The sequence below is a fragment of the Equus caballus genome, chromosome 2 (assembly GCF_041296265.1).
Source record: "Equus caballus isolate H_3958 breed thoroughbred chromosome 2, TB-T2T, whole genome shotgun sequence".
Lineage (NCBI taxonomy): Eukaryota > Metazoa > Chordata > Mammalia > Perissodactyla > Equidae > Equus > Equus caballus.
Window position 1 is genome coordinate 92,949,197 of NC_091685.1, and position 27,175 is coordinate 92,976,371.

General features: G+C 38.0%; 1 protein-coding gene across 17 annotated transcripts in view; it reads right to left on the reverse strand.

The window, feature by feature from the left end:
- Positions 1 to 1,766: 1,766 nt before the first annotated feature.
- SMAD1 (SMAD family member 1) overlaps positions 1,767 to 27,175 on the reverse strand; it is a 79,895-nt gene continuing 54,486 nt past the window's right edge. For 12 of the 17 annotated variants that reach the window (XM_023626119.2, XM_005607767.4, XM_005607770.4 and 9 more), the window contains 5 exon segments: positions 18,637 to 18,894; positions 16,043 to 16,159; positions 12,879 to 13,100; positions 6,662 to 6,918; positions 1,767 to 3,140 (listed from right to left, as the gene is read on the reverse strand). In XM_023626119.2, the coding sequence (XP_023481887.1) occupies positions 2,997 to 3,140; positions 6,662 to 6,918; positions 12,879 to 13,100; positions 16,043 to 16,159; positions 18,637 to 18,894 (998 nt within the window). In that variant the 3' untranslated portion in view covers positions 1,767 to 2,996. 17 annotated transcript variants of the gene reach the window in all.

A 27,175-nucleotide genomic window follows, 5' to 3' on the forward strand; every position in this document is an offset into this window, starting at 1 on the left:
GCATGACTTAGCAGGTACGTGGGAACACAGTACGGGGAGGGTTCAAGGAAACAGCGACCCCAACAGTTGCATGGCAGTTATGTTTCCAAGGTATTTTCACACATGTTTTTCTTCCAATAGATCCTCACCTCAACTTTGTGATAAGGAGACATCATCATCTTCATGTTACAGATGAGGAAACAGAGGTTCACAGAAGTTAAGTGACCCAGCAAAGACACGCATGAATTTGCACTGTAACTAGGTCAGGGCTTTCGCCACTTGCACTGTGATGTTTCTGAACACAGCAAGATGCAGTAGAAATTTGTGCTTGGTCATAGTTTGCGGAACAAATAGGGCTGGCAAATAACACTGGGCAAGAGGTATAAAAACGTAAAGGAGTACGAGTGGCATCTATTTGGCCAGGGAAGAACCTAAGTCTCCTTATATCTGTGTCCTTCATGGGCAAATTTTGTTTCAGGGTGGGGTGAGAATGGGATTGTCCCCACCCAAGGAGGTCGCAAAAAGTCATCATATCCTCTTGTTCAGTTTTTTTTTGAGAAAGATTAGCCCTGAGCTAATATCCGTGCCCAGCTTCCTCTATTTTATATGTGGGACGCCTGCCACAGCATGGCTTGATAAGTGGTGCATTGGTCTGTGCCTGGTATCCAAAATAGTGAACGCTGGGCCACCAAAGCAGAGTTCGTGAACTTAACTGCTGCACCACCAGGCAGGCCCCTCATCTTGTTCAGTTTTAGTTCTCTGTCCTCTTCCAACAGCACATCCCTTCACAGTCACTCTTGTATCCTCATCTGAAGTTTAGAAATTGGTACTTTTGGGTGACTGACTGGTATCCACCAATATTTGCTGCTGCTATAATTCTTCACATAAAAAAGTTTATACGCTGAGGGGCCGGCTCCGTGGCTGAGTGGTTAAGTTCGCGCGCTCCACTGCGGCAGCCCAGGGTTCGGATCCTGGGTGGACATAGCACTGCTCCTCAGGCCACGTTGAGGCGGCGTCCCCCCATGGAGCTGTCCAAGGTTTTATTTCTTGACCTTCCTGTTCCTGGCCTCTTTAGTCATAACGCAAAGAGGCAACAGAGGGTAGTAAGGAAGAGCACCCACTCTGGAGTCAAACTGCAAGGGTCTGAGTCCCAGCACCAGCAATGGACAGCTGTGTGACCTTAATCTAGTCAAATAACCTTTCTGGGCCTCAGTTTCCTCATCTGTCGAAATGGAGATGGTAATACGAGTACCTAACTGGCAAAGTTATTGTGAGGATTTAATCAGTTACTCTTTGTGAAAGTATTTATAACAGTGCCTGGCAAGTAGCAAAAACGGAATCTTTGAGTTCTCTAATTTCTACTATAAAAGGATTTTAAACTTAGGTTTAAACATTCCACAACTAGAAGGACCTGCAACTAAGATATACAACTGTGTACAGGGGTGTTTGGGGAGATAAAGCAGAAAAAAAAAAAAAAAAAAGATTGGCAACAGTTGTTAGCCCAGGCGCCAATCCTTAAAAAAAATAAAAATAAAATTAAAAAAAGTTTATATGCTGAGATCTGGAATTCCAGATTTTGCTAGTTTTTTCTTAATTTTTAAAGTTCCACATGTTCTTTCTTTTCTGATTTAAAGTGACTCTGTTCTCTTCAGGATGCAGTCTCCCTGTCTCTGTGCTAGTAATTTAGTTTGTTATGTTTGGCAAAGAGCATTTGAGAAAAATCTCTCAAAAGAGTAGCAAATCTTACTGATCCTAAAATCTAGTGTGTGAAGCAAGGACACAACACATTTTTAATCAAAGTAAGCAATAATGACAGGTTTATTTAAAATTTCCAGTAGAGAAAACCCACTAGTTTTGGAATAAAAGTACTCAATGTACGAGAGCATAAGTGAATATAAAAGATTAGCAGAAGAAAAATAAAAGCAAAGATAGTACAAAAAAACTAAAAAAAGGTTGAAATGGATTTAAACAGGGATGTTCTTTAAATCCTCGAAATATTGAACAGAGTTATTAGGTTTGGCAAACAATTCACTTGAAAATTAAAGCCTATTTCTGTACTGTAAACTCCATAAAAACCTCTTATTACATTCAAGCACTCCATACCATCAGCACTGAAACATACAGGCGGTCAATTTCAAAATAGCAGGAATTATTCATTTGCTCTCACAGTTATATGAATGAACCAGCTGCATATCTGCTTTTTGGAGAAGATGGGATAGAAGATGCCCCCAAAAAAGAAAAGTAGGATAAAATCTCTAAAAAATCAAAACACAGCAAAATTTAGACATCAGTTTGTTTCTTTAAAGCAACAAACTGAATTTTTACAGTATATTCTACATTTGCAGTTGTCATTTCCTTCCCCCACCCCCTCAAATACTTCTAAATCCACTAATCTAATCAACTCTTAACTTCCAAATATTCTGTACATACATATTTAGCCAAGAGCATATGCCTAACATTATTCTGACAGCAGTATGGTCAGCATACAATTTTAGAAAGATTACTATGTATATCATCAAGATTAACCGTTACTTAAAAAACAAACAAAAACCATTACTAAACAAATAGTTTTAAAATATTATGAAAACCCATGAAAAGAAGACTCAACATGGGCGTTAAACCTGATAAAAACACACTTCAGAAAGACTATTAATGCTAAATTTCTGCCAAACGATGACCTTAAAGTGCCAAACACAAAAGAATCTCTTAGGACCATTTTTCGAATAGATAATTTGTCCCTGGCTAGGCCATCTCTCCTTTAACTATACACAAAGTCCTGCTAAAAGTATGCATTTTAGTTGATTTTACAATAAAATGTTACAATGTAAACTAAACAGGTTCTTGATATCAACAGTATGTTATTACCAAGGTCTTTTAAATTTCTGAATCCAACAGTTGGTCACAGAGGTCAAGTATTATCAAGGCTCCTTTGTCAGTTCTCCATCGTGTCTGACTCATCCATCCTTCAAGTACATGCAAGGCTCAATAGTTTTCAAGAGGCAGAAGCCTGAGGCCGTTTAAGACACAGATGAAATTGGATTATGAGGTGAACCCATCTGAGTAAGCACTTTATCCAGCCACTGGAGGGGGCCATGCAGATGGATCTCGATCCAGCAGGGGGTGCTGGTAACATCCTGGCGGTGGTATTCTGCTCCCCAACCCTAGAGACAACATATTGGAGGTCATTTAACTTGCTTAACTCAGTGGTTAAACTCATAATCAGACACTTTGATTAAAGATAAGGATGCTTTCCACAAGACATATGCTTCTGCGTGTGCGTGCGTGCGCCCGCGCGCGCGCACACACACACACACACACAATGTGGCAGGCAACTTCCGGGAATGGGTGTGTTCACCACTCCCGAAGTCCACCCATGGAGTCCAAATTAAGAATTGGCCTTGGGGAATAGATGTTTTAAAATTCATTATAAGGCTGTTTTAATAAAGACACTTTTCATTTGCATTGCCTGTTATGTTACTGATAGTATTGTAATAGATATTATTAAATTCTCATTTTATCATCAAGAATATAAGGAAAGAGTATCTTAGACAAACTGACATTCTCTTTCTTCCCTATTCAGCCACCAAAGGTCCTCCTATCAACACGGAGTTCTTGATCTTTCAAACTTCTAAGCAAAACTGGCAGGAGCATCTAAGTATCCAAAAAGCTATTACCGACACCTAACCATGGCCTTGAATCAATAGATTCTATTATTCATTTGTACAAGAAGGCAGCTTGCCAGACAACTTTAGAATTACTGAATTAGGATGCTAAAGTTGCATGAAGGAAGTCACTATGCAAAAGATAAGTAATTTTGCTATTGCAAAGACCAAAACCTCACTGGTGTGGTGGACAATGGAATATCAAGTTCTGGTAAGCCCTCGTTTCATGAGGAATATCAGAGAACGTTCAGTTCTATTTATCTCTGCTACCTACCTACTCCAGGAATTTCAAGAAATACATCTGAATATCAGAACTTTCAGGAGAAAGTTGTGATATGTGAATTACCTATGTATATACATCCATGCATTTGTACATCTATCAACAAAAAAATGCTGATTTTAATTTAAAGGTTTGTTTATGTACACATTTCCTCCATTAGATAGTAAGTTCTTTGAAGGCAGGGATCAGATCTTATTTATCTTTGATCTCAAACATCCAGCACAGTAACTGGCACAAAGCAGAAGCTTTGGAAATTCTTGTTCAGCTGAACTGACTTGGATTTTTCAGGTAGAGGAAGTTTACTGAGAAAATAATTTATAAAATAGATGTTTTATCTTAAAGTCCAAAAATGATTATCTTAAAAATAGCACAAGATTGGTAAAACGTCCTATACCATTTCTCTAAGACACTAAATGTGAGAGGGCAAAGTATGCAGTTCTTCTGATAATAAAGAACAATGCTGAACAAACTGTGCGCAATCTTTTTGTTGCTGATGTTTGATAAGCAGCTGCCCTTTATCATGTCAGCAGGAGTTTTAAAATAAGATTTGTTTATCCTTAATTCCTCAAATCCAGCTTCCAGGCTATGTCCATTATATCTCGTGTAACCCTCCAATTCCAGTACTTTTCACGTTACATTATAATTTAACACACACTAGGCCATCAGCATCTTGAAGCTAGAGACTTTAGTGCTTTTTCATCTTTGCATTAATTCTCTGGAATAGTGATAAAAATATTTGCTGAAATGAATGAAATCAAGTACATTTTTAATGCATATCCTTGCGTTATAAACACTTTCTTAGCATAAAGTTTGTTTCTACTTGTGTAAAAGTAAATAATTAAAAATGTGTAAAAGTAAAATCATTAAAATTGATTGGGTAAACAATATAAAACGAGTTGGAGGAGAAAGCCAATGGAAGCATTAGAGTCATAAATTCGTCCAGAGTGGGCCTTCAATAATTATCGACAGACTCATCAAGGGACCTCAGTAACGATTCCCACAGTTCCCAACTCCATCCACCCATTTTAAAGATGAGGAGCATGAAGATCCGAAAAGAACGCCCACGCCACAGGTAAAATGGCAGACAAACTAGAACCTGGATCTCTTGAGTCTCAAGAGGTATTCTTTCCTCTGTACTAATAAACAAACAAAAAACACTCCGGGCAAGTCACTGTCCTCATTTTAAAATTCATTTTAGCCAAAACGCTAACTCTAAATTTAAACAGTGACTGTTAATATTGGATGAGCAAGGTCCTTGTAGTCCCATAAGAGACACAGCAAATACGTCAACCTCTTTAAAAGGGAAAAACCCTCTTTTAATATTAAAAAGGTACCAGACTCAGCTACAAAGAACTGTTGAATTACATTTTGAGGAAAAAAACACTCAGAGAATACAGCGAAAAATCTGCTAATATGATTCAAAGTAGGAAAAAAAAACGATATTCAGGAAAAGATATTTGATCTAAAGGATGATAGACGAAGTAAGGTTCCAAAAGTACCCTCTGTAATAAATATATCACAAAACAGGTTTCACAACCAATCAGGTGAGCTTCTGAAGAGAGGACATAAAAGGTGACTGCCTCACCCAAATATATAATTAGTTTTATTTCTCAAGGTAACAGACGATGAAAATTTATCTTTGAGAATTCAGAGACATGTCAGTCAGTCACTAGAATAAGTTACTGACTCATGAAATCTAATCAGATGTTTAAATTTTTTTTTTTATTTTTTTTATTGAGTTATTGATAGGTTACAATCTTGTGAAATTTCAATTGTACATTAATGTTTGTCAGTCATGTCGTAGGTGCACCACTTCACCCTTTGTGCCCACCCCCCACCCCACCTTTCCCCTGGTATCCACTAAACTGTTCTTGGTCCATAGTTTTAAATTCCTCATATGAGTGGAGTCATACACAGATTATCCTTCTCTCGCTGGCTTATTTCACTTAACATAATTCCCTCAAGGTCCATCCATGTTATTGCAAATGCAATGATTTTGTTCTGTTTTGCAGCTGAGTAGTATTCCATTGTATATATGTACCACATCAGATGTTTAAATTTTTTTTTTATATTTCAAGGGCATCTTTAAAATTTTAATTTCTCTGAGGCAGAAAAGGAGGCAGCAAAGAGAGTGATTGTTGTTAGCAATGACCTTAACCTTCTCCCTCCTCAAACCTTGCCATACAATCTGAGAGCTAAGGCACCCATTTATCTTTGGGCAAGGGCTTATTAAGTTGTGAATTACAAGAAAATCACGAGGTTTACTGGAACCACCAAAAAAACTGACCAATCAAAAATAAATCCCAATATGATGAACTTTTACTTTTACAAAAAGATGACTTACTTATTGTTGAAACAAAGGCAATAAGTGTTACGATCATAAAAGTACTAAAAACATAGAATGAAAAGAAAAGGGAGGAGGGTGTGTTTATTGATCTGATAAGACAAGCATGTATTTAAATTATATAACAATATATTCTAATGGTATTACCATAGCTAAAATAGTGCTATTTAAGTAAGGAAAAGTTATTAAGACCTGCTACTACTGACATTTAACACAAAACACTCCTATATTCCAATGACATTCTCCTAATTACTGATGTCCTTGTTAAAGTTTAAAAATACCTAGATGAGTAAGTTGGCTTCCGTGGACACATATCAAGAGGATACAGATTTAAATACTGGGAGAAAGCACAGCAAAACTGTTAAACCTTGACCAGAGGTGTCACAGCTGACTTACCTTCACGAAGCTCATGCGTATAGTACACATTTTTGTGAGCTCATAAACTGTCTCGAAGCCATGGTTCACAGATTGTGCCAATAACTGAGCAAATTCTTGGTTATTAAAAATTTTCAAACTACACCCACTAGGGATCTTGCAGACAGTAGTGGGATGAAATCCGTGATGGTAGTTGCAGTTCCGACTTTGCACAAAGATGCTGCTGTCGCTCAGGCATTCGGCATATACCTCCCCTCCAACGTAATAAAGATGAACACCTACAGGAAGACAAAGCACAGAACTCAGTCATGGTTGTTTTTTATAGCTGAACAGCATCTGTGTAGCTTCAGTATATAAATTTACATGGATTTAAACTTTGGCTAAGTAGCTAAATAGATATTTTCCAAGTCTTGCACAACTGATAAAATCTTGGTTAACAGTATTAGTTAATACAACGTCTGTATGTCAACCTGCACGTCTAGGAGGTTTCTAAGAAATAATATAACATAGCCTTTAAAAACTCAGTAATAAAGTGCAGCACTTTCATTTTGAGACATGTTTAAAGCCAATTTGGCCACAGATTGAAAGCATATTCTCACTTTCACTGTCTAGCACAATAAAGCTGAACTTTATTGTTATGGGATCCTAGATATACTCACCACACAAGCTCTCTTGCATTTATTTTGCAGCTAAGCTGTTTGAAAAATTTTAGGGCAGGAGAACAGAGGAGTGAGAGAAACAAACAAAAAACCTAGAAATCCACAGGTGGAGGAAGTATTGCCGAGAGCTGCTGTAAGATGTAAGTTGCAGACTAAAAAACACTAGAAAAATAATTCATACTGCATGGAATCTGATGTCAGTGAACTACCATCTGCTCCAAACTTCTTCCTGTGAGATCTACGGAGGCCGCAGTGTAGGAAATTGTTCTTACTCAGCCTTTTACAAAAAGGAAAGGGTGAAAAAACCATTCTGACAGAGCCCCAGACCATTAAGGGAGATCACTTTATTACAGGTGATCCAGCAAACAGTCACATCCCAAGTGGCTTTAAACTGTCTACTTTGCAGGTAACTCTGGCATGTAAGCTTAGTCAATGCTTGAACTATTGTCTCATACAAAACATTAGGTGTTGCGTTCACGTGTACATACAATGGCTAAGACTTCTGTACCACGTAAACAGCTGCTGGAGCAGAAGCCCATTTTCCTGTCTGATGTAGAGAAAACAATTTAAGAGTGTATATGTGCGTTTTTATTTTTTCCCTGATTATAAAAATGAGAAATTTTCGTTTTAGAAAATTTAGAAAGTAAAACACAATATAAAGAAGCAGAAAATATTATCACTCCTTTAGTGACCTAGAGGCAGGCAGTAACTGTTAATAGTTTGACACACGGTATTCAGTTTTGAGTATCACTAAACTTTCTCTGCACACATTTATATTTATCTACATGATTGTATGGATACAACAATTTATTTAACAATTCTCCCATTACTGGACCATCATGTTGATACAAATTGTCTGCTATTGTAACAATGCATTATAAATGTCTCTGGACCACCTTTTGACAACATAGTCAGGAGAGATTCCTGGAAGTTAAATCACTGGATTGAAGGCTCTTGATTCACTTTGCCAAACGACTTTCCAGAACGCTTGCATCAATTTACACCCCACCAGCGTGTACTGAGTCTTCTCATTTCACCTGTGCCAGTACTGAGACCAGGTTTAAAACAGAACCAAAATTCCCCTAATTTACAGCTGAAAAACAATATTGTTTTAATTTGCACATGAGGCTGGATACACTCTCATGTTTATTAGCCACCTGTGTTTCTCTTATGAATTTACTGTTCATATTTCTTAGCTATTTACCCCACTGGGATTCTAGTATTTTTATTATTTATGAGCTGTGCATATAGGAAAGGTATAAATAATTTATTTCCTATTTGTTTCCCTGTTACTCCTTTGTCTTTTAATTGTGTTCATGGTATTTGTTTTTTTAACCTACGGAAGTCTGAAGTCTTTAAGTAGTCAAATCTCTTGTGATCTTTGCCGTTGCTTTGTATGCTTAGAAAATTTCTACCTCTCTGATCAAATATATTCTCTTCTAGCTCTTTAACAGCTTGCCTTTTAAAAAAAATTCAACTCACTAATCTATTAGCATCTATGGCATGAGGTCAGGGTCCCCCCAGCCTTATCCAAAGCTAACTTTGGTACTGCAGGAACATTAAAACACTCTACTGATTTGTTACGCTTCACTTAACACACAGTACATTTTTAAATACAGTATAGTCTGAGTTTAATTTATTCTACTGTTTTGTCTACACACTTACTTAATTGTAGTTTCATAATGTTTCATTAACCCCTAACATCAAGAATTTTTTGGGGGCCGCCCCGTGGCCAAGTGTTTAAGTTCACACTCTGCTTCAGCGGCCCAGGGTTTCACCAGTTCGAATCCTGGGCGCGGACATGGCACCTCTTATCAAGTCACGCTGAGACGGCATCCCACATGCCACAACTAGAAGGACCCACAGCTAAAAGTACGCAACTGTGTACTGGGGGGATTTGGGAAGAAAAAGCAGAAAAAAAATTTTTTTTCTCTACTCTCCCATTAAAAAAATTTACCTATTTTCACTTATTTATCCTTCCAGGTAATATTCAGAATACACTTCCCAACTTTCAAAAAAATATCACATTGTGACTCTGACATAGATTGTTTTAAACTATAAATTAAGTTAGAAGAACATCCTTAAAACGTTCTCACAATATTAAGCCTTCTCTTCAGGGAATGCAGACTACCTATTTATTTATTTCAATTTTCTTTCTCTCTCAGTAAAATCTGCTTTTCTTTATATAATTCTCATACAGTGTAGGTTCAGATTATTTCTAAGAAGTTTATGTTTTCTGTTGCTATTGGGAATGTGATTTTCCCCTCCATTATATTTTCTAACTGGCTATTGCCAGATTAAAAAAAAAACACCTGAAATATAGTTTCTAAAAGTGGATTCTTCAGAGGTTTCTAGATAAGACATCTCTTCATTTGAATAGACGCAATGACCATGAGTAATGCCCCCTGGGCAAGGGAGGAAAGGCAATCAGACTTCTGGTACGAGGGGAAATGAATAAAAGCTTTCTGGAAATAAATTTGGAAAAATGTATCAGTGATTCTGACCTACTGATCTCACTTCAAGAACACATTCCCAAAGTATTATCAATTAGTTAACCATATCATCTGCAAATAATGACAACTTTGGCTTATTTCCATTATCTATAATTCTACATTTCAGTACTCCAGTCGAGGCATCTGGAAGAATTTTAAATAACAGCATTCCCAGAATTCTTATTTTCTTCCTAATTTTTAATAGGAACGTTCCAGAGTATAATGGCTTTTTACCACTTTGGAGTAATGGTCAACTTCAGAACTTAATGAAAAATATGTCCCTTCATCCCAAATGTAAGCAAAATTTGTTTATGTCCAATTTCAGGGGTTTACAGACGACAGAAAGATGTCTGCATGTTATAAACCTGAGTTCTAGCATTTCATCATTAAATCTGTAGTTTTCTTTTTCCATTATTGTATTAAGGAACTATGAATTCCTGTCTTAATTAAGAGGTTTTTTTTTTAGGATTAAATGTTAAACTTTGTTTCAAATATTCTTTAAGCATCTATTAAATAACCTTTTAATATGGTCCACTGTTCTAAATTTCATAGTAGGTCATTTTTTAAAACTTTTCCTCTAGAATAATTTCAAACTTACAGAAACAGAACAAACAACAAAGAGAAACAGAACAAAGAACATCCATATAACTCTTATCCAGATTCATCTACTGTGACAATTTACTCCATATGCTTTATAATTTGCATCTCCCATCCCTCTATTCTTCCACTCACACTCTTATATACATATGCATACACAGATACATACACATACATACATATATACACACATAGATACACACACACATATATATAAGCATATGCATGTGTGTGTGTGTGTGTGTGTACATACATACATATATATATATATATATATACACACACAGTGACAGGATTGTTTTAGGTGGATAGATATCTTTATTTATATATATAATTCATTTCTTCCTGAATTATTTCACCATGGCCCTTTAGCCCTAAATACTTAAGTATGTATTTCCTAAGAATAGGGATATTCTCTTAAGCAGCCACAGTACAGTTAGCAATGCCAGTATATTTAACATTGATATAATACTTTGATCTAATCTACCATTCAGATTTTAATTTTGCCTGCTGGCTTCAATAACATCCCTCATGATATTTTCCCCTGTCTGGTACAGAAGCATGTCCAGGGTCAGGTTATTACATAGAGGTGTCATATCTCTTTAACTGCTTTTAATTTGGAACACTCTCACACCTTTGTCTTTTGACATGATATTTTGGAAGAATACAGTCCCTCCTCACTCTTTTAATAGAATGTTCCTCATTTTGGGTTTGTCTGAAATTTCCTCATGATTAGGTTCAGATTTGCATTCTCAACGGGCATTCTGCATAGGTGATGCTATTTCCTTCTCTGGGTATCACATCTGGAGGTATGGTTTCCATCTGTCTCTCTGTGGTGATGATAATTTTGATCCCCCAGTCAAGATGTTGTCCAACTTCCCCACTGTATAATTACTGATTTTTATTCTCCCTTGTAACTAATAGGCAGTCTGTGAGGAGACACTTTAAGACCATACAAATATCCTGATTCTCATTAAAAATTCTCTCTACATTTAGCATCCATAGATGATGATTCTTGCCTGATGGCTACAAGATGATGACTTTCCAACTCTAACACTCACTCTACATTTACCAATCAGCCTTGTTCATTCATTTATTTATCTATTATTGGCATGGATTTAAGAACGATGACTGTTTTTCAGTAGCTTAAAATTTATTACTGTACTTAATTATTTCGGTGCTCAAATTGTCCCAGAGTTGGCCAGTGGAAGCCCCTCCGAGTTGGCTCCTGTGACATGCCCCCATCATTTTCATAAGTATTTCTTTACTTTCTGATATAACAAAACGTTCCAGGCTCATCTCGTGCCTACCTGTCCCAGCCTTGGAGTCAGCCCTTTCTCCAAGGAGCACTGGTTCCTTTCAGTGGGAAATGGTGTAGAGATGATCATGTGAGCACTAGAACTGGGTTATCTTTGCCTCTTGGCTCCTTCAGCAGACAGATCAGAAACTACAGGCATGTACAGACACACGCATACATACACATGTACACACATACATATACATGAGAACACAAACATGCATATACACACACATAGATGTATTAATAAAATCATGATTTCATACTGATACCTCTAGAGGTTTTACTTTTTGCCCTCCTCCACACTTGTATGTCTCTCATTGCACACTGTAGACTCAGTGAAATCCCAACAACATCCACACATTCAGTCATTTGCTTAATCTAATAGTTTATCTAAAAGTTTCATAACTGTTTCACTCCTACTGCTACTAAATAATCAAGTCTACAAAAAAGACTTCAGCATTTGCTTGCAATCACTCTTCCCTACCTGGCCCAGCCTGAGGCTACATGGCCAAATACTATATTCATAAGTTATTTTGGATTAGTTCTTTTTTTTTTTTGCCAGTGAATTATGGTATTCATTTGAAATATATTAGGTTTACTTGTTTTAATTTACTTTTAGTTTTAGGCTGTAAGTAATTATTTGGGGGCACCTGAGCTAACATCTGTTGCCAATCTTTTTTCTTCTTCTCTCCTCCCCAAAGGCCCCAAGTACATAGTTGTATATGCTAGTTCTAAGTCGTTCTGGTTGTGATATGTGAGACACTGCCTCAGCATGGCCTGACGAGCAGTGCCATGTCTGCATCCAGGATCCGAACCAGCGAGACCTGGGCCATGGAAGTGGAGCGCACAAACTTAACCACTCGGCCACGGGGCTGGCCCCCATAAGTAATTTTTTAATAGCTATTTTATGCTGCAGCAAAACAGAGGATAGAATAGTCTCCCCAAATAGCAAATCACTTTTTCAGCTAATTAATATCAATTAGTATGAGTTGGTAGGCCACAAAAATTGCTGATTGGAAAGTGAAGAACTTCCTGATAATGCAAACTAGAAAAATATATACAAACTGTAACAAGCGTATATTACCTGGTGTTTGCCACACTAGTTTGCGGCAGGAACGACTAAGGCAGTTCTGGGGGAACAGGGACACACAGATAAACTAGATTCCAAAGAGGTTAACGTGAAAACTCACCTTTCCCGATATGCCGCCTCGTGTTTTCAATAGTGGAATTCCGGTTAACGTTGGATAGCAGTCCAAGGCAGAAACGGTTCTTATTGTTGGAAGGATCAGTGAAACCATCCACCAACACACTTGTGGAGGAGGCATGGAACGCTTCACCCACACGGTTATTGAGCTCATAGTAGACAATAGAGCACCAGTGTTTTGGTTCCTCGTAAGCAACCGCCTGAACGTCTGTAAGAGAGAAAAGCTTACAGTCAACCATGGTTAGTGCCTCGGGCTCTCAAAAACTGAAACTGCGTGGTCAAAGTGCCTCAGGATCATGGAGGAAGATATGGAAAAGCACTTGCTATTATAATGTACCAGTTTATCTGTGATATCTAAAGCAGGGACTCCTTACTAAGTGTGTCATTCTCCTTTAATTGGAAAATAATTTTCTCCAATTACTATCAGATAAGCCAAACGCCAGCTACGCAAGCATACCAGCAGCATTTGCTGAACATTCACAATATGCTACTTGCTCCGTAATATGCCAAAATGGAAATTACCCCACCACAGTCCCTGGCTCACCATCTAAAGAAATGCACCAAGTGGCAAGTGAAAAAACAAGTGGGAAGAGAACAATAGGGGATGGGAAATATGCCAAAGGTGCTGGCACAAACAGGAATTACTTTCAACAGAGGCTTAGTGTGCCTGCGCTTTTTCAAAGCAGTGAAAATCAGTTTCTAATTATTGATAAGGAGTTCCTTCACTTCACATTAAGTTGCCAATAACGATCACAGCTACAGCTCTGCTCCAGTCCTCAAACTCAGGAAGCAATCTTGCCAGCTGGCCATTCTTACAGAGTGAATCGTATCTCTCGCCTCCAGACTGCACGCTGACTTCCTTATATTTGATTTAAGTCATGCAGAGCAGGTGTGTTTGGTCTCTCCATTCCCAGAATGGGCCAACAATGGAAATTACCCAACTTCACTGACAGGATGCAGCTTGTTAAGTCAAATCTCTTAAGACTAACAAATCTCCAAACAGAACATGCTTCTAACATTTGCAACTAAAAGGTTCTAAAGATAAGTTCCTTCTGTAGTAAAACTTCTTATACCGCTGCGTTGGAGATTCCAAGAACACAAACCACACATATCCAGCATGCCAATATGGAATCATCTGAGGTTTATGAAATCTTGAGCATATGATCATAAAAAAAAAAAGAAAGAAAATCCACATTGGAAGCATGAACTGTAACTCTTAAGGGAAAAGTACTTCTGTGTTCTTAACGTCGACCTCCGCAAATATTAGAAGGCATTTACTGTAGAATTTGGTACAGAAAACAAGAAAAATGAACATTAAAAAAAATCTACACATACATTAGCTGCTTTATATACTTAAGCAGAGGAGCTGAAAACATACACTTCTTCCCTGTTTGCTAAGCAACTATTTCAAAGAGCAAAATGTAGGCGATTTACAAGTGCCAAATCTTAAAGAAGCCCACAAAATCATTAATAGAAGGCTTTTATCAGCTATCAGGATTGTTGAAAATATTATCCATCTAGGTCAGAGATTGACAAATTTTTCCTGTAAAAGGCCAGGAAGGTTTCGTGGACCATATGGTCTCCATTGCAACTATTCAACTGTGCCCTAGTAATGCAAAAGCAGCCATAGATAACATGTAATGAATGAACATAGCTGTGTTCCAATAAAGCTTTATTTACAAAGACAGGAAGCAGGCTGAATTGGCCTGTGGGTTGTAATCTACTGACCCTTGCTCTAGGAAACCCCCAAAGGTAAAACAACAACAAAAGGCCAACATTCCTTCCTCATGAAAACATTAACTGTAAACTTTTTCTGATAGGGAAACATTTTAAAGCTATTTAAAGGAAAAATTTGAAAGCATTTTAAAGGTCTATTTTCTGAAATCAGACATTTCAGGTTTAACAACAACAGCTACAGGGTCCACCTGCTCCTGTGTAACAGTGCTCTCCCATTCTCTCTCGCTGTCCTGCTCTCTGAACACAAATGCCGAAAACGTGCAAGAGAAGAGTTACTTTCTCTAACCAGGATCTTTATTTGTTGGCTCATAATTACATGTTTGAGAGGACGTTCTAGAGATTATCAGGAACCATAAAATACAGAGCCAAATAAAAAAGATATAAAAAAATTTTTACAGATTAAAAAGGTATACATTCCTATTTATTCACTGCACATCTAAGCAAACTTCTTTGAGTTCATCATCAAATTTTAAGAACTTGAAAAATGTAAGCAACTCTGACAAAGTCTGTATCTCCAATTTTAATAAAAAAGTGAGACGAATGAAATAAGACATAGCTAGTAATGGAATTGCATTTGAACTTCCATTTACATGAACTGAATGATGCATGTCACGTGTAGAGTGCACCAGTGAGGCACCTCCCTAAGGAGAGGGTATCAGGGACCAGTTTTATTCAACAGTGTGGTCAGGACTTCTTACAGGTGCTCAGGGATTCTCCCAACACTTATCTACCTGAGCTCTCGGCTCGCTTAAGCCTCCTCAACCTGCCACTGCAGACCTGGAAGAGCGATCCTCCCCCTCAGTGACCAACGGGGAAAACAGAACTGGAAAGAGACCCAGCCTCTAGTGGGGAGGGAAAGAAATGTTCGGTTCTGCTTCTAAGTTCTTCCCACCAAGAACAGGTAAAATGTGCCTCAATTCCTTTGTAACAAGGTTAGAAACAAATAAACACAGCAAGAAAAACCCAAACACTATTAGTTTGTTCCAGTTGCAGCTGTATGTAGATGAGGGCCATAAAATGGATGGGGTTTATGAATATTGATCCTAACTACAAAAGAACCTTTGGAAAGCCGTGATCTATGAGCTTCTAATTTTAGAAATCACCCGTGAAGCTCTACTTCAGTATTGTTATGCTGTTTCTCAATACCCCTTATCCTTCACTTAAAAATACTCTTTAGTAAAGAGATGATTGCACAATTATACTTAGGCCTTCATTAGTTAATCAGTGTGTTTGTTCTCCATATAGAAGACTTATTCGTAATCCAAAGAATTCTATCCAGCTTCTCTTACTGTGCGCTCCTCTTTCTCCAGTAGCTGTTTTTTCAAAAGATGAATATAAATTTGTGATAGAAAGTAACATGTGGACAAATTAACTTTAGACTCTAAAAAGGGAATAAGTGGCAATTCATTTTACCTCCTCTGTTGATTTCTGAGGGCAGCGAAGGCGCCATCATATTTGTGTCCATTGGCTGTGAGCCATCCTGGGTCATGGGGTCTTCAGGAGGCAGGTAAGCAGGTGGGGGTGTGTCGGCTACAAAGTTTTAAAAAAATAAGTTCTTTATCTTTGATAAATGCTCACACTTAAAACATATATTCTCTTCTATGCTGCGATTCTTAAGAGATTAAGTTGCCTTTTCAACCTCTCATCAGAACATTGGATGCTAGAGACACTGGACTTGACGTACACTTTCTGAAAATGACTACCATCTCACCATCTTACACAATTTTAGTGAACATTCAGTGGGAGTTTTATGCCAGTTCCAGAAGCTGTCTGCCTATCCAGGATCATGACATTTTAAAACATCCAAAAGAGCATTTAAACATGCTTTCATATAATTCACTTTGAGAGGGCCTGTGTATTTCGTAGTCTCACTGATGGATGGAAAACCTATGAAGGCTACACAGGACTCCTGAAGAAAAGGAGCTTTAGGGTCTCTTGCATTAAACCTACGGGCTCTTAGAAATTTGCCAACTGAGTTTCATTACAGTCAACTTACTGACTGACACTGTTCATTTCCCATGACTGGCCACTTCTCCCTACCCACTTAAATAATGACTAGTTTTAAAATCCCTAGTAGCAGAATAACAGGAAATACATCAGTTTATCACAGCTCTCGTCTGTTTCAGAATTTACATATGTTTCTTCTGGAAAGCTCATAGCTAGTGGGCAAATAAGAGGCCAATAACATGATTTTTGAAACAAAGAACACTAAGTCTTGTGTTTTCTTAAATAAAATAAAGGGTTTTTTCCCGCGAACAATCCTTTGTGACAGAAAAACAAGATCCTTACTGGCTATCACTGGTTATCGTGAGCCCATCTAGCACATACGACAGAGCAGGGAACACAGTTTTACCTTAGGGAACCATGAACAACTTGGGTAAGTACTCTAGACCACCCAGGGCAGCTGTCGAATACAGACAGCGAATACTGCTCCTTTAGAGTTTCTCAGTGACTTCCAAGACTCACTCTCCAGCTGGATCACAACCTGCTAACTTCCACCATCCAGCTGCTAACAAGCAAGGACTCAGAGCACAAAGACAGGACTATGGGGACCTTATCTGGATGCCTTTTTCACCCTTTCTCCAGCTTCTTTTAATTTAGCTTCTTCCCTGCAGCTGTAACGCTGACTCTGCTTTATTTCCAGCCAGGAACGAAGGCAAAGAGCCTCCTCTGAGGGAAAATCCAATAAATTTCTGTAAACAAGCTGGTGACAATTTCATTGGCGACCTATGGCATTGCACCACTGACAGGGACCAGATAACTACTGGTGGTACTCTACTCTTCCCACACGGACCTCCTCCACCCCTTGCAACTTTCTCTTGCCCGTATTTCCTCTCCTTGGCCTCTACCTTGATCTCTAACAGCCGGGGACAAAGAGTAAATACAAGAATAAGCTTCAATTTCTTCACCCTTGGGCCCAGCTTGGGTTTGCCAACTGCTCAAAAGCCTTCTGAAACCATCTCCTCACCACTACCCTGTTCATCAAACCCAACGGGTCTGGCAGGGAGTGGGGTGGACAGAAAACCACCAGATAATATTAGTTTGATTTTTAAACTAATTTATCTCCCACCTTCATCCTAAACAGTTTTGGACTGAAAAACAAACAAAACACTGCAAAATAAACAGGCTTAAAATAAAAGGAAGCAATAAATATATAAATAAAAGAAAGCACTACCAAGTGTGGACCACTTTTCAATTTTGGGGGACACATCAGCACTGTTGTCAAATTCAGATTTACTTGAAAACATTTCAAGTGGCCCAATAAACATGCTGGCCGGTTCATTTTCCCTTCTTGAAATGTTAATAGATGTCAAGCATATCTTTGTTTAGAAATTTGGAACTACTCATTTTTTTTTCTGAGATGCATGCTTATTAACCTATAATTTGAAAAATATATGTCTTAATCATCTATTTTGATAAACATTATACCATCATTTAAGTCTAAAAAAGGAGGAGAATTGTTTTTTGTCTTTGCCCGATGGTTTCCAGGACTTCTGTTGCAATATCTTTGTTGCTAACGTGTATGTTTCTTGGCATTACATCACCACTGAAATGAATTTAATTAAGTAGAGGGGAGTGATCCCTCAGGAAATATCTCTTCTGAGGTTACACTCATAACAGGCTTTTTCTATGGAAATGATGTTGATTGAGGCTGTGTTTCTCCTAACAGCAAATGTGTGCAACACATTATTTTTCTCTTTCTCTCTTTTATCAAGAGCAAAGACTCTAACAATTATGCCACTCCCAGAAGGATGCAGCTGTTTCAAAACCTTTCAAAATCAGAAATAAAACATATTCAAGCATCTGTGCCTGACAAATAAAACCAGACATTTGCTAACTTGGCTGCAAGGTCTCCCTTTCCCCCGAAATCGTGTCCTGAGTTCCAGAGCAGAGTGCCGGATTCTAGAGCTGAAAAGCTCTGTCCACTCCAGGCACACGCAGCTTCTCCTTGACACTCTGGTAACACCTGATCTGACCACAGAACACCTCTGAACATTCCGACCTACCTGGCATCTGAAAAGGGCTTCCCGGGTCTGAGCTGGTGGGTGAGTGAGGGTAGGTGCCACTGCTGCTTCCAGGAGAGTTAGGGTAACTGCTGTTGGGGGAGTGAGGAAACGGATGACTGTTGGGTTGCTGGAAAGAATCCGGAAAAGTGGCATTGAGTGGCATGTGAGGCTCATTTTGTCCTAAGTTACGGAACTGAGCTAAGAGGCTGTGCTGAGGATTATATTCACTGTGTCTTGGAACCAGCACTGGAGGGAGGACTGGAAAAAGGGAAAGAAAAAAAAAAAGAGACAAAAAATGATGAAAATCTATAATAACATCACAATAAAGCTGAAATATAATCTGTTAAGTAACAACAAATTATCCGAGGTCTGCTCTGCTGCCAATTCAAAAGCACGATTCAAATGAAAAGCCGTTTTTCACTCAGGAACAAATGCAGTAAGAAATACAGTCTCTTTAGAATCACTGAAGACTGAGGCCCGAGACCTGCAGCATTGACACACTGCCCAAGGAAAGTCTGCGAAATACGTTCTTTTAGGTTAAATATGTTAAGGTTCCCTCGTTCTTAATTTTTTCACTCACTAAAAACCAAAGCACAATTAAGAACATACATCACCGTTGACAACTACACTTTACAGCCCTTGGCTGATAAGATTTTGCATTTAAGAGTTAATATTTATTGAATGAGATAAATTATTCACCACAAATGTTTCAAATTGACACATTAACTCACTTTAAAACAAAAAGAAGCACAGTGAAGTCGAGAGGGTAAATACAGTGAGCTGTATGATACCCAGATGCCAATGAAGACAGACAAAATATGATGTTTTATGTTGTGTCCTAGCAGTCAAATTTTATGACTGGCTTTTCTCTAAGGATCCTAAGATGTGTACCCACTTCCCAGTAATCCTTATCACTACCTGAAGGGCAGAGAAAGAAAGAGGTTGTCTGATCCACCTTTTGCTAATTGAATACTCAAGGTATAAAGGCCAAAAACGTAGGTACCAGTAGAGAAGGAAAGAAAGCAACTCAAGTCATTCCTAAAAGCTCCGTATGTTAGGAACCTAAGGAGTTAATAATTAGCATGGTCATGAACCTCCAGAGGTAAGCCACTATAAATACAATGCTAATCACCGGGAAGAGCTGGCTAACAGAGCCCTAACCCGGGTAGATTCTACGCTTCCCAACAGGGTCACCAGATGGCTCCTCCCCAATAACAAGGGCCCTTGGAATCCCCACCACTATGGTGGCGTTGGCTAGAAAGAGGAAAACGACCCATGTGGTAAAATGCACAGTGGGAGAGAGGAGGAGATTTAAAATCTGTTATTGCCGTCGGGAGTTAGAACTCAGAATCTATTTTCCCAAAGAAACAATATTCAGTGGCATTAGGAATTAAGTAGATTTTTGAGGGTTTTCCAGGGAATCTATCCATAACTTGTATCATTTCTACAGAAAAAAGTGCTCTTAACATTTGGATTATCACTGATTCCTGAGCTGAAAATTGTTTTTAAGTAAAAATAGGTTTTGAAGGTATTAAAATTTCTCATACGCTATCTTAAATTGCTACATAATCTTGCAGGAATAACATTTGCTGATTTTCCTGTTTGATCCCTTAGAAACAAATCTTTTTAGTATAATAAATGCATGTTTTTTTAGCACAGTGATGGAATCTGCCCAAAACAAGTCATCAAAAGCATAATTCCTCCTTCTACCTTTCAACCGTCATCGGAAACGTAAACTACTTTATTCTGTTGAAGAAAAAATTCCCCATAGTCACAAAGGATACCCTAACCCCAATCGAAATCTATATTCCAAAATAAACACATCTACAAAATAGTCCAATACCTTAAAATTACCTAAGCAATCAAATATTCTCTTTTTCTTTTAGCTTCTGCAGCTTGAGTTACCATTTCCCAACCTGCCTTCTATGGTCATCTAGCCACAGCCTCCATTCTGATTCGCACCTTTAAAATAAAGGGGGCAAATAAATACTGGCCTCTAAACCTCTTCCCCCAAATGCAGCACCAGACAGCAACATGAATCAGTCCTCCATCTCAACCCTTCAGAGGATATCCCCTGAACACACACACACACACACTCTATTTACTGGAGCCCCTGTTTTGGAGTCTCCAGTGCCTAACAGTTTTAGAACTGGGCATGTACTTCTCATTGCCTGCAGATGACAGTGGCAGCGGAAGCAATGTATTTCTGTACCCCGAGGTGATAGTCTGCATACGTGTCTGCAGTCACTCTTGCGCAGCATAATGGCCTGGCTCGAAAGCAAGGTGCTGGCCTTAGCGCACATCACAGGTGAGACCAATCAGCTTTTGTAGATGACCTGGGAAGGGAGCCACCAACAAAGCACACCCTACAGATGAACTTGACAGGAAACAGGGCTTTTTTCCCTCACTTACAATTATTAAGATGATTTTTCTACTGCTGATATAGGTAAAGGCATCTTTTAATAAACTTAAAAAATGTACTGAGGTATTGCATCTATAGTAAAAGGCACATATCTTCATATAAATGGGATCGTGTATACTCTTGTGTCTGGCTTCTTTGGTTCAACAGTATGTCTGTAAGACTCATCCAATGTTGTGTGCAGCATCTTATTATACGTATATATTACAATTTATTTCCTCAGTCCCCTCATCTAACCTCCTCAGAGAATAGACAATTTCATTTTTTTCTGGTTTATCCTTCCTGTGTTTCTTCTTGGAAAAATAAGCAGATAAATGTATGCTTTCTTATTTCATCTTTATTACTAAAAAGAAAGGCAGCCTACTATATATCCTCTTTTGCACTTGGGTTTTTTCCCCTATATCCTAGAATTAACTTCATATTGGTTTATAGCCATCTTCCTCATTTATTTTTACAGCTAATAGCACCGGAGTTTATTTACCCAATCTCCCATGTCTGGGCATTTAGGCAGTTTACAATATTTTGCCATTATATATGACATCCCAATGAATAACCATGTGTGTAAACATTGTGGTATCGTTAACGGGATATCTTCAGGGTAAATTCCTAGAAGTGGAAATACTGGATGAAAGGGGAGATGCAGATAGAACTTTGTTATTGTCAAGCACCCCTTCATAGGGGATGTGCGATTTTGCATTGCCACCAGCAACACACGAGAGTGACTTTTCCCCCACAGCCTCTAGAACAGACTATTTTGTTAAGTTTCTAATTTTTGTGATAATCTGAGGGGTAAGAAGTGGTATTCCGGTGCAATTTTAATTTAAATTTCTCTTATTATGGTGAAAGTCAACCATCTTTTCATGTGTTTCAGAGGACATTTTTATATCTTTTTTTGTGAACTGTCTGCTGTGCTTTTTTGCCCACTTTTGATCTTTTCATTTTTCATTAAAATATATATACATATATTACAGATATTCACTCATGATATATATTACAAATATTGTATCACAATCTGTCATTTGTCTTTTGACTTTGCTTATGTGCAAAGGTTTATTTTTTTGTAGTCAAATTTATCAATCTTTCCTCTTATTGCATACGGATTTTGAGTCACAGAAAGCCTTCTCCTACACCCAAACTGTACGGAGGAATTCATCCATGCGTTCCTGTAGTGCACATAAAGTTTCATATTTGAATTAGATCTCTGATCCATTTGTAGTTGTTTTATTTATAGTATGAGGAAGAGATCTAATTTTATCTTTTTCCAAATGGTTAGCCAGTTGCCCAACACCATTTATTAAGAAGCCCATCTTTGTCCCAGTGATCAGAGATACCACCTTTCCCATCAAGTTCCATATGTGTTAGGGTCTATGTTTAGACATGCCATTCCATTCTATTCTAGTCTGTGCCCAGCCCAGCACCACTCTGTTTAATTATAGAGGTTTTATAGTATGTTTTAATATCTGACAGGGCTGGTCCCCTCTCACAGTTCTTCCTTTTCAGTGTTTTGCTTGCATGCTTACTTTTCCACATGAACTTTAGTTACCACTTTGTCAACCTCCAGAAAAAAATATTGGTACTTTTATTGGGATTACATTATATTAATAAGTGAACTTAGGAAGAATTAGTATCTGGATAATGTTGAAATGACCTATTCAAGAACCAGGAGAGTATGTTCAAGTCGACTTCTGTGTCTTCCAGGAGTGCTGTAGAGGTACTGTGTTACTCTGCTAGGGCAGCCATAAAATGCCACAGTCTGGGTGGCTTGAACCACAGAAATCTATTCACTCAAAGTTCTGGGGGCTGGAAGTCTGAGAGCAAGGGGTTGCCAGGCTGGTTCCTCCCTAGGCCTCTCTTCTCAGCTTGCAGACGGCCGCTTTCTTACCGCGTCCTCACACGGCTCATCCTTCTCGAGTCTATGTCCTAATCTCCTCTTCTTCAAGATACCAGGCAGAGCGGATCAGCGCTACCCAAAAGGCCTCATCTTAACTTTTGAAAGGTCCTATCTCCAAATACAGTCACATTCTGAGGTGCTTATGATTAGGGCTTCAACACAGGAATTTTAGGAGGGACACAATTCAATCTGTGACACTGAATTAGGTTTTATATAATTCTTATTAAATTTATTCTTAAGTATTTTACCTTTTGTTGCTATTTTAAATGGAGTTTTCTCTTCCATTATGTCTTCCAACTGGCAATTATTTATATATATATAAAGGTTATTGATATTTCCATGTTACTTTTACATGTTATTTTTTTACTATTATCTGGCTGAATTCTTTTGTTGTCTGAGTTAGTTTTACCACTGATTCTCTACAGAGTTCTCCAGGCAAATGATCAAGTCCTCAATAAACAGATACAAGTTTTACTTTATCCTTTCCAATTATTTTCTCTTGTCTAATTGCATTGGCTAACAGTGCCAATACATGTTAAAAAGCGGTGGAGAGGGGCCAGCCCCAGGGGTGAGTGGTTAAGTTCACGTGCTCTGCTTCGGTGGCCCAGGGTTTTGCTGGTTCAGATCCTGGGCGCAGACACAGCACTGCTCATCAGGCCATGATGAGGTGGCAGCCCACATGCCACAACTGGAAGGACCTACAACTAAAATATACAACTATGTACCAGGGGGCTTTGGGAAGAAAAAGGAAAAATAAAATCTTTAAAAAAAAAAAAAGTGGTGGAGATAGTGAACTTCCTTGATTTATTCTTGACCTTGGTGGGAATGCCTCTAGTGTTTCCCCATTAAGTAAGATGCTGACTTTAGGGCTGAGGCATACATATCACGATGGAAGTATCCATCCATTCCTATAATTGAGTGTTTTTATTAAGAATAAGTGTTGAATTTTTGTCATAGGAATTTTTGGCATTTCTGAAGATACTATTATGATTTGTCTTCTTAGACATATTAATATGGCGAGTTATCCTTGCATTCCTGTCATAAAACCTGCTTGGTCATGACGTATTATTTTCCTAATGCGGGGTGTTAAGTCTAATAACTGATATTGTATTTAGGATTTTTATATCAATATTCATAAGTGATACTGGTCTGTAAGTTTATTTGTGTGTGTGTGTGTGCTGTCTTTACCAGGTTTTGGTGTCAATGTTATACTTGCTTCATAAATGTGTGTGTGCTCAGGAACAGTTGATGTCTCTAAACAGTCTCTAAATGTTTGGTAGATTCTTCCTGTTAAACCGTCTAGGCTCAGTGCTTTCCTGTGGAGGAGTTCCTTGACAACTTTCTCTATTTGTTCTATGGAAATAAATTTAAGCTTTCTACATCTACTAAGGCTAATTTTGGTAAATTAAATTATATTTTTTCTAGAAAATTATCCATTTCATCTAGGTTTTCAAATTTACTTGCATACAGGTATGCAAAGTAATCTTATAATTAAATTTCGTATCTCTGTATCAATTGCTGTTTCTAATTTTTTCTACTTGTGCTTTCTCTCCAACCCATCTTTCCTCCTAGATTTTATCCTATCCTTAGTCTATTTTTTTTTTCCAAGCCAGGATTTGGGATTTGATCTGTTTTTTCACTAGCTACTTCATTCTTGCTTTTTTGGTGAGGAAGATTGGCCGCAAGCTAACATCTGCTGCCAATTCTCCCTTTCTTGCTTGAGGAAGACTGTCGCTGAGCTAACACCTGTGCCAATCTTACTCTATTTTGTATGTAGGACGCCTCCACAGCATGGCTTGATGACTGGTGTGGAGGTCTGCACCTGGGATCTGAACCAGCGAACCCTGGGCCACCAAAGTGGAGCATACGAACCGAACCACTACACCACCAGACCACCAGGCCAGCCCTTCTACTTCAGCCTTTTTTGCTTTTACCTTTATTATCTCTTTCCTCGTACTTTCTTTGGTTTACTTTGCTGTTCTTTTCCTAGCTTTCTGAGTGGGAATTTAACATTTATTTTTATTCTTTTATTTTTATTGATAGAGGTGTTCAAGGCTATACATTTTTCTCTGATGACTGGTTTAAATGTATCCCATAGATTCTTATATGTAGGTGTTTTTGTGAACATTATTTTCCAGAAATTATGTAACTGTCACTTATATTTCCCCATTCACCTACAGGTTATTTAACAGACTAGTTTTAAAATTCCCAGGTGGAAGAACATACTCAGCCATAAAAAAAAAAAAAATCATCCCTTTCGCAACCACATGGATGGACCTTGAGGGCATTATGTTAAGCTAAACAAGCCAGACAGAGATAGACAAACACTGTGCGATTTCACTCATACGTGGAACATAAACAAACTTACAGACAAAGAGAACAAATTAGTGGTTACTGAGGGAAGGGAGGTGGAGGGTGGGCACAAGGGGTGAAGGGGCACACTTATATGGTGTATGACAAACAATAATGTACAACTGAAATTTCACAACGTTATAAGCTATTATGACCACAATAAAAAAAAATTTCCCAGGTGGAAGAGTTTATTTGCTTTAAATTTCTAGGTTTATGGCATTGTGATAAGAATGGTGACTGTAGTATTTCTGGCTTACAGAACTTTATTATTTTCTTTGTGACCTACAATATGTTACAAATGGATGTGGCTGTGTTAAAAAGCTTTATTTACAAAAACCAGCATCAGACTGGATATGGTCTGTGGGCACAGTTTGCCAACCTCTGTCTGATATCATTACTTATGTTTTTTCTCCATGACTGGTCTTTATTTAGATGGATGTGTCAAAGCTCCTATTACTGTGTTTCCATTTGTTCTTCCTGCCCTATCCCGTAGTTTCTGCTTTATACAGCAGGTTGCTGTGGTATCTGGTACATACAAGTTCATGATAAAGTGTCCTTTGTGTCAATGCTTTTTGGTCTAAATTCTCTTTTGTCTGTTATCAGAATCAGAACCCTTGTTGTACTGCTTGTCGTTTCCATTTGCCTCATATACCTCTGCCAATTCCTTTATTTGTAGCCTTTTTAATCACTTTCCTTTTTGGAGGGATGGGTCTCTTGAATACAGCATGGAGTTGAGTTTTACTTTACGAACCAATTTAAAAATCTTTTTATTTTAATAGGTGAGTTAAGTGTATTTACATTTATTGATACGACAATATGTTTGGTCTTAACTCTGTCATCTTATATTACTGTTGTTATATTTACCGTATTTCTCTATGTGATATAATTCTCTGTCTTCTATATTTTTTTAAAAGAAGCTCTAAAGCTGTCTTAGAGCTTCTGTTGTATGTTTGGTTTTGGTTTTGCATCTTTTAGTGTGTCTTCAATCTTCATTTGTTCCTTACTTCACCCTACACTGTCTAGTTGGTCAGTTTTAAATGTTGGCTTTTGACTCTCATTGATTATCTATAAACAATAAATGATCTTATTCTTCTTTCTCTATTCTTCTATTCCATTTTTAAAGTTGTACTCTTTCTATTTTGTCAGAACATCTAAGGTTTATATGCTATTTTTTCACCCATATCACCCTCTTATTTTAGTCTTATCTCTACAATTAAATATATTAAATGCTCCCCACCAGTCCTTTTGCCAAATTTCCCCCAATCGTCTCTTAGTTGAATAAAGTTGCCCTGGCAGATTCCTCAAGGAACAGCTCACTGTAACAGTACTCCATGAGTTCTTGTGCATTTAAAACTTTTTCTACAGCCTTGATACTTGAAGGAGAGCTTGGCTTGCCCTTGATTTCCTTAAGCTTCTTAAAATGTTTTTCACTGTTGCTCACTCCATACAAAGCTTTCAAGAGGTCTGACCTCAGCCTTACTTTCTTGCCTTTATAAGCAATGTACTTTTTTGTGTGGAGGCCCTGAGGACTTTTCTTTGTCTTTAAAGTTCTAAGTTTTACTAGGATATATGTCAAAGTTAATCATTCTAGGTGAATTTTCCCAAGTACATGGTGAGTCCTTTCACTACGTAGATTTAGGTTTTCTCTAATTTCTGCAAAGTTTTCTTGAATTATAGTTTTAAATATTAGTCCTGTTCTACCGTCTCTGGGAACTTGGGAGCTCCAATTATACATATACTGGATCTTCTTTGTTGCCCACTCCAATTGCTTTCTCTCAGACCCTTTTTACATCTTTGTAAAACTCCTATTCAGGGGCCAGCCCCGTGGCCGAGTGGTTAAGTTCGTGCGCTCTGCTTCAGTGGTCCAGGGTTTCGCT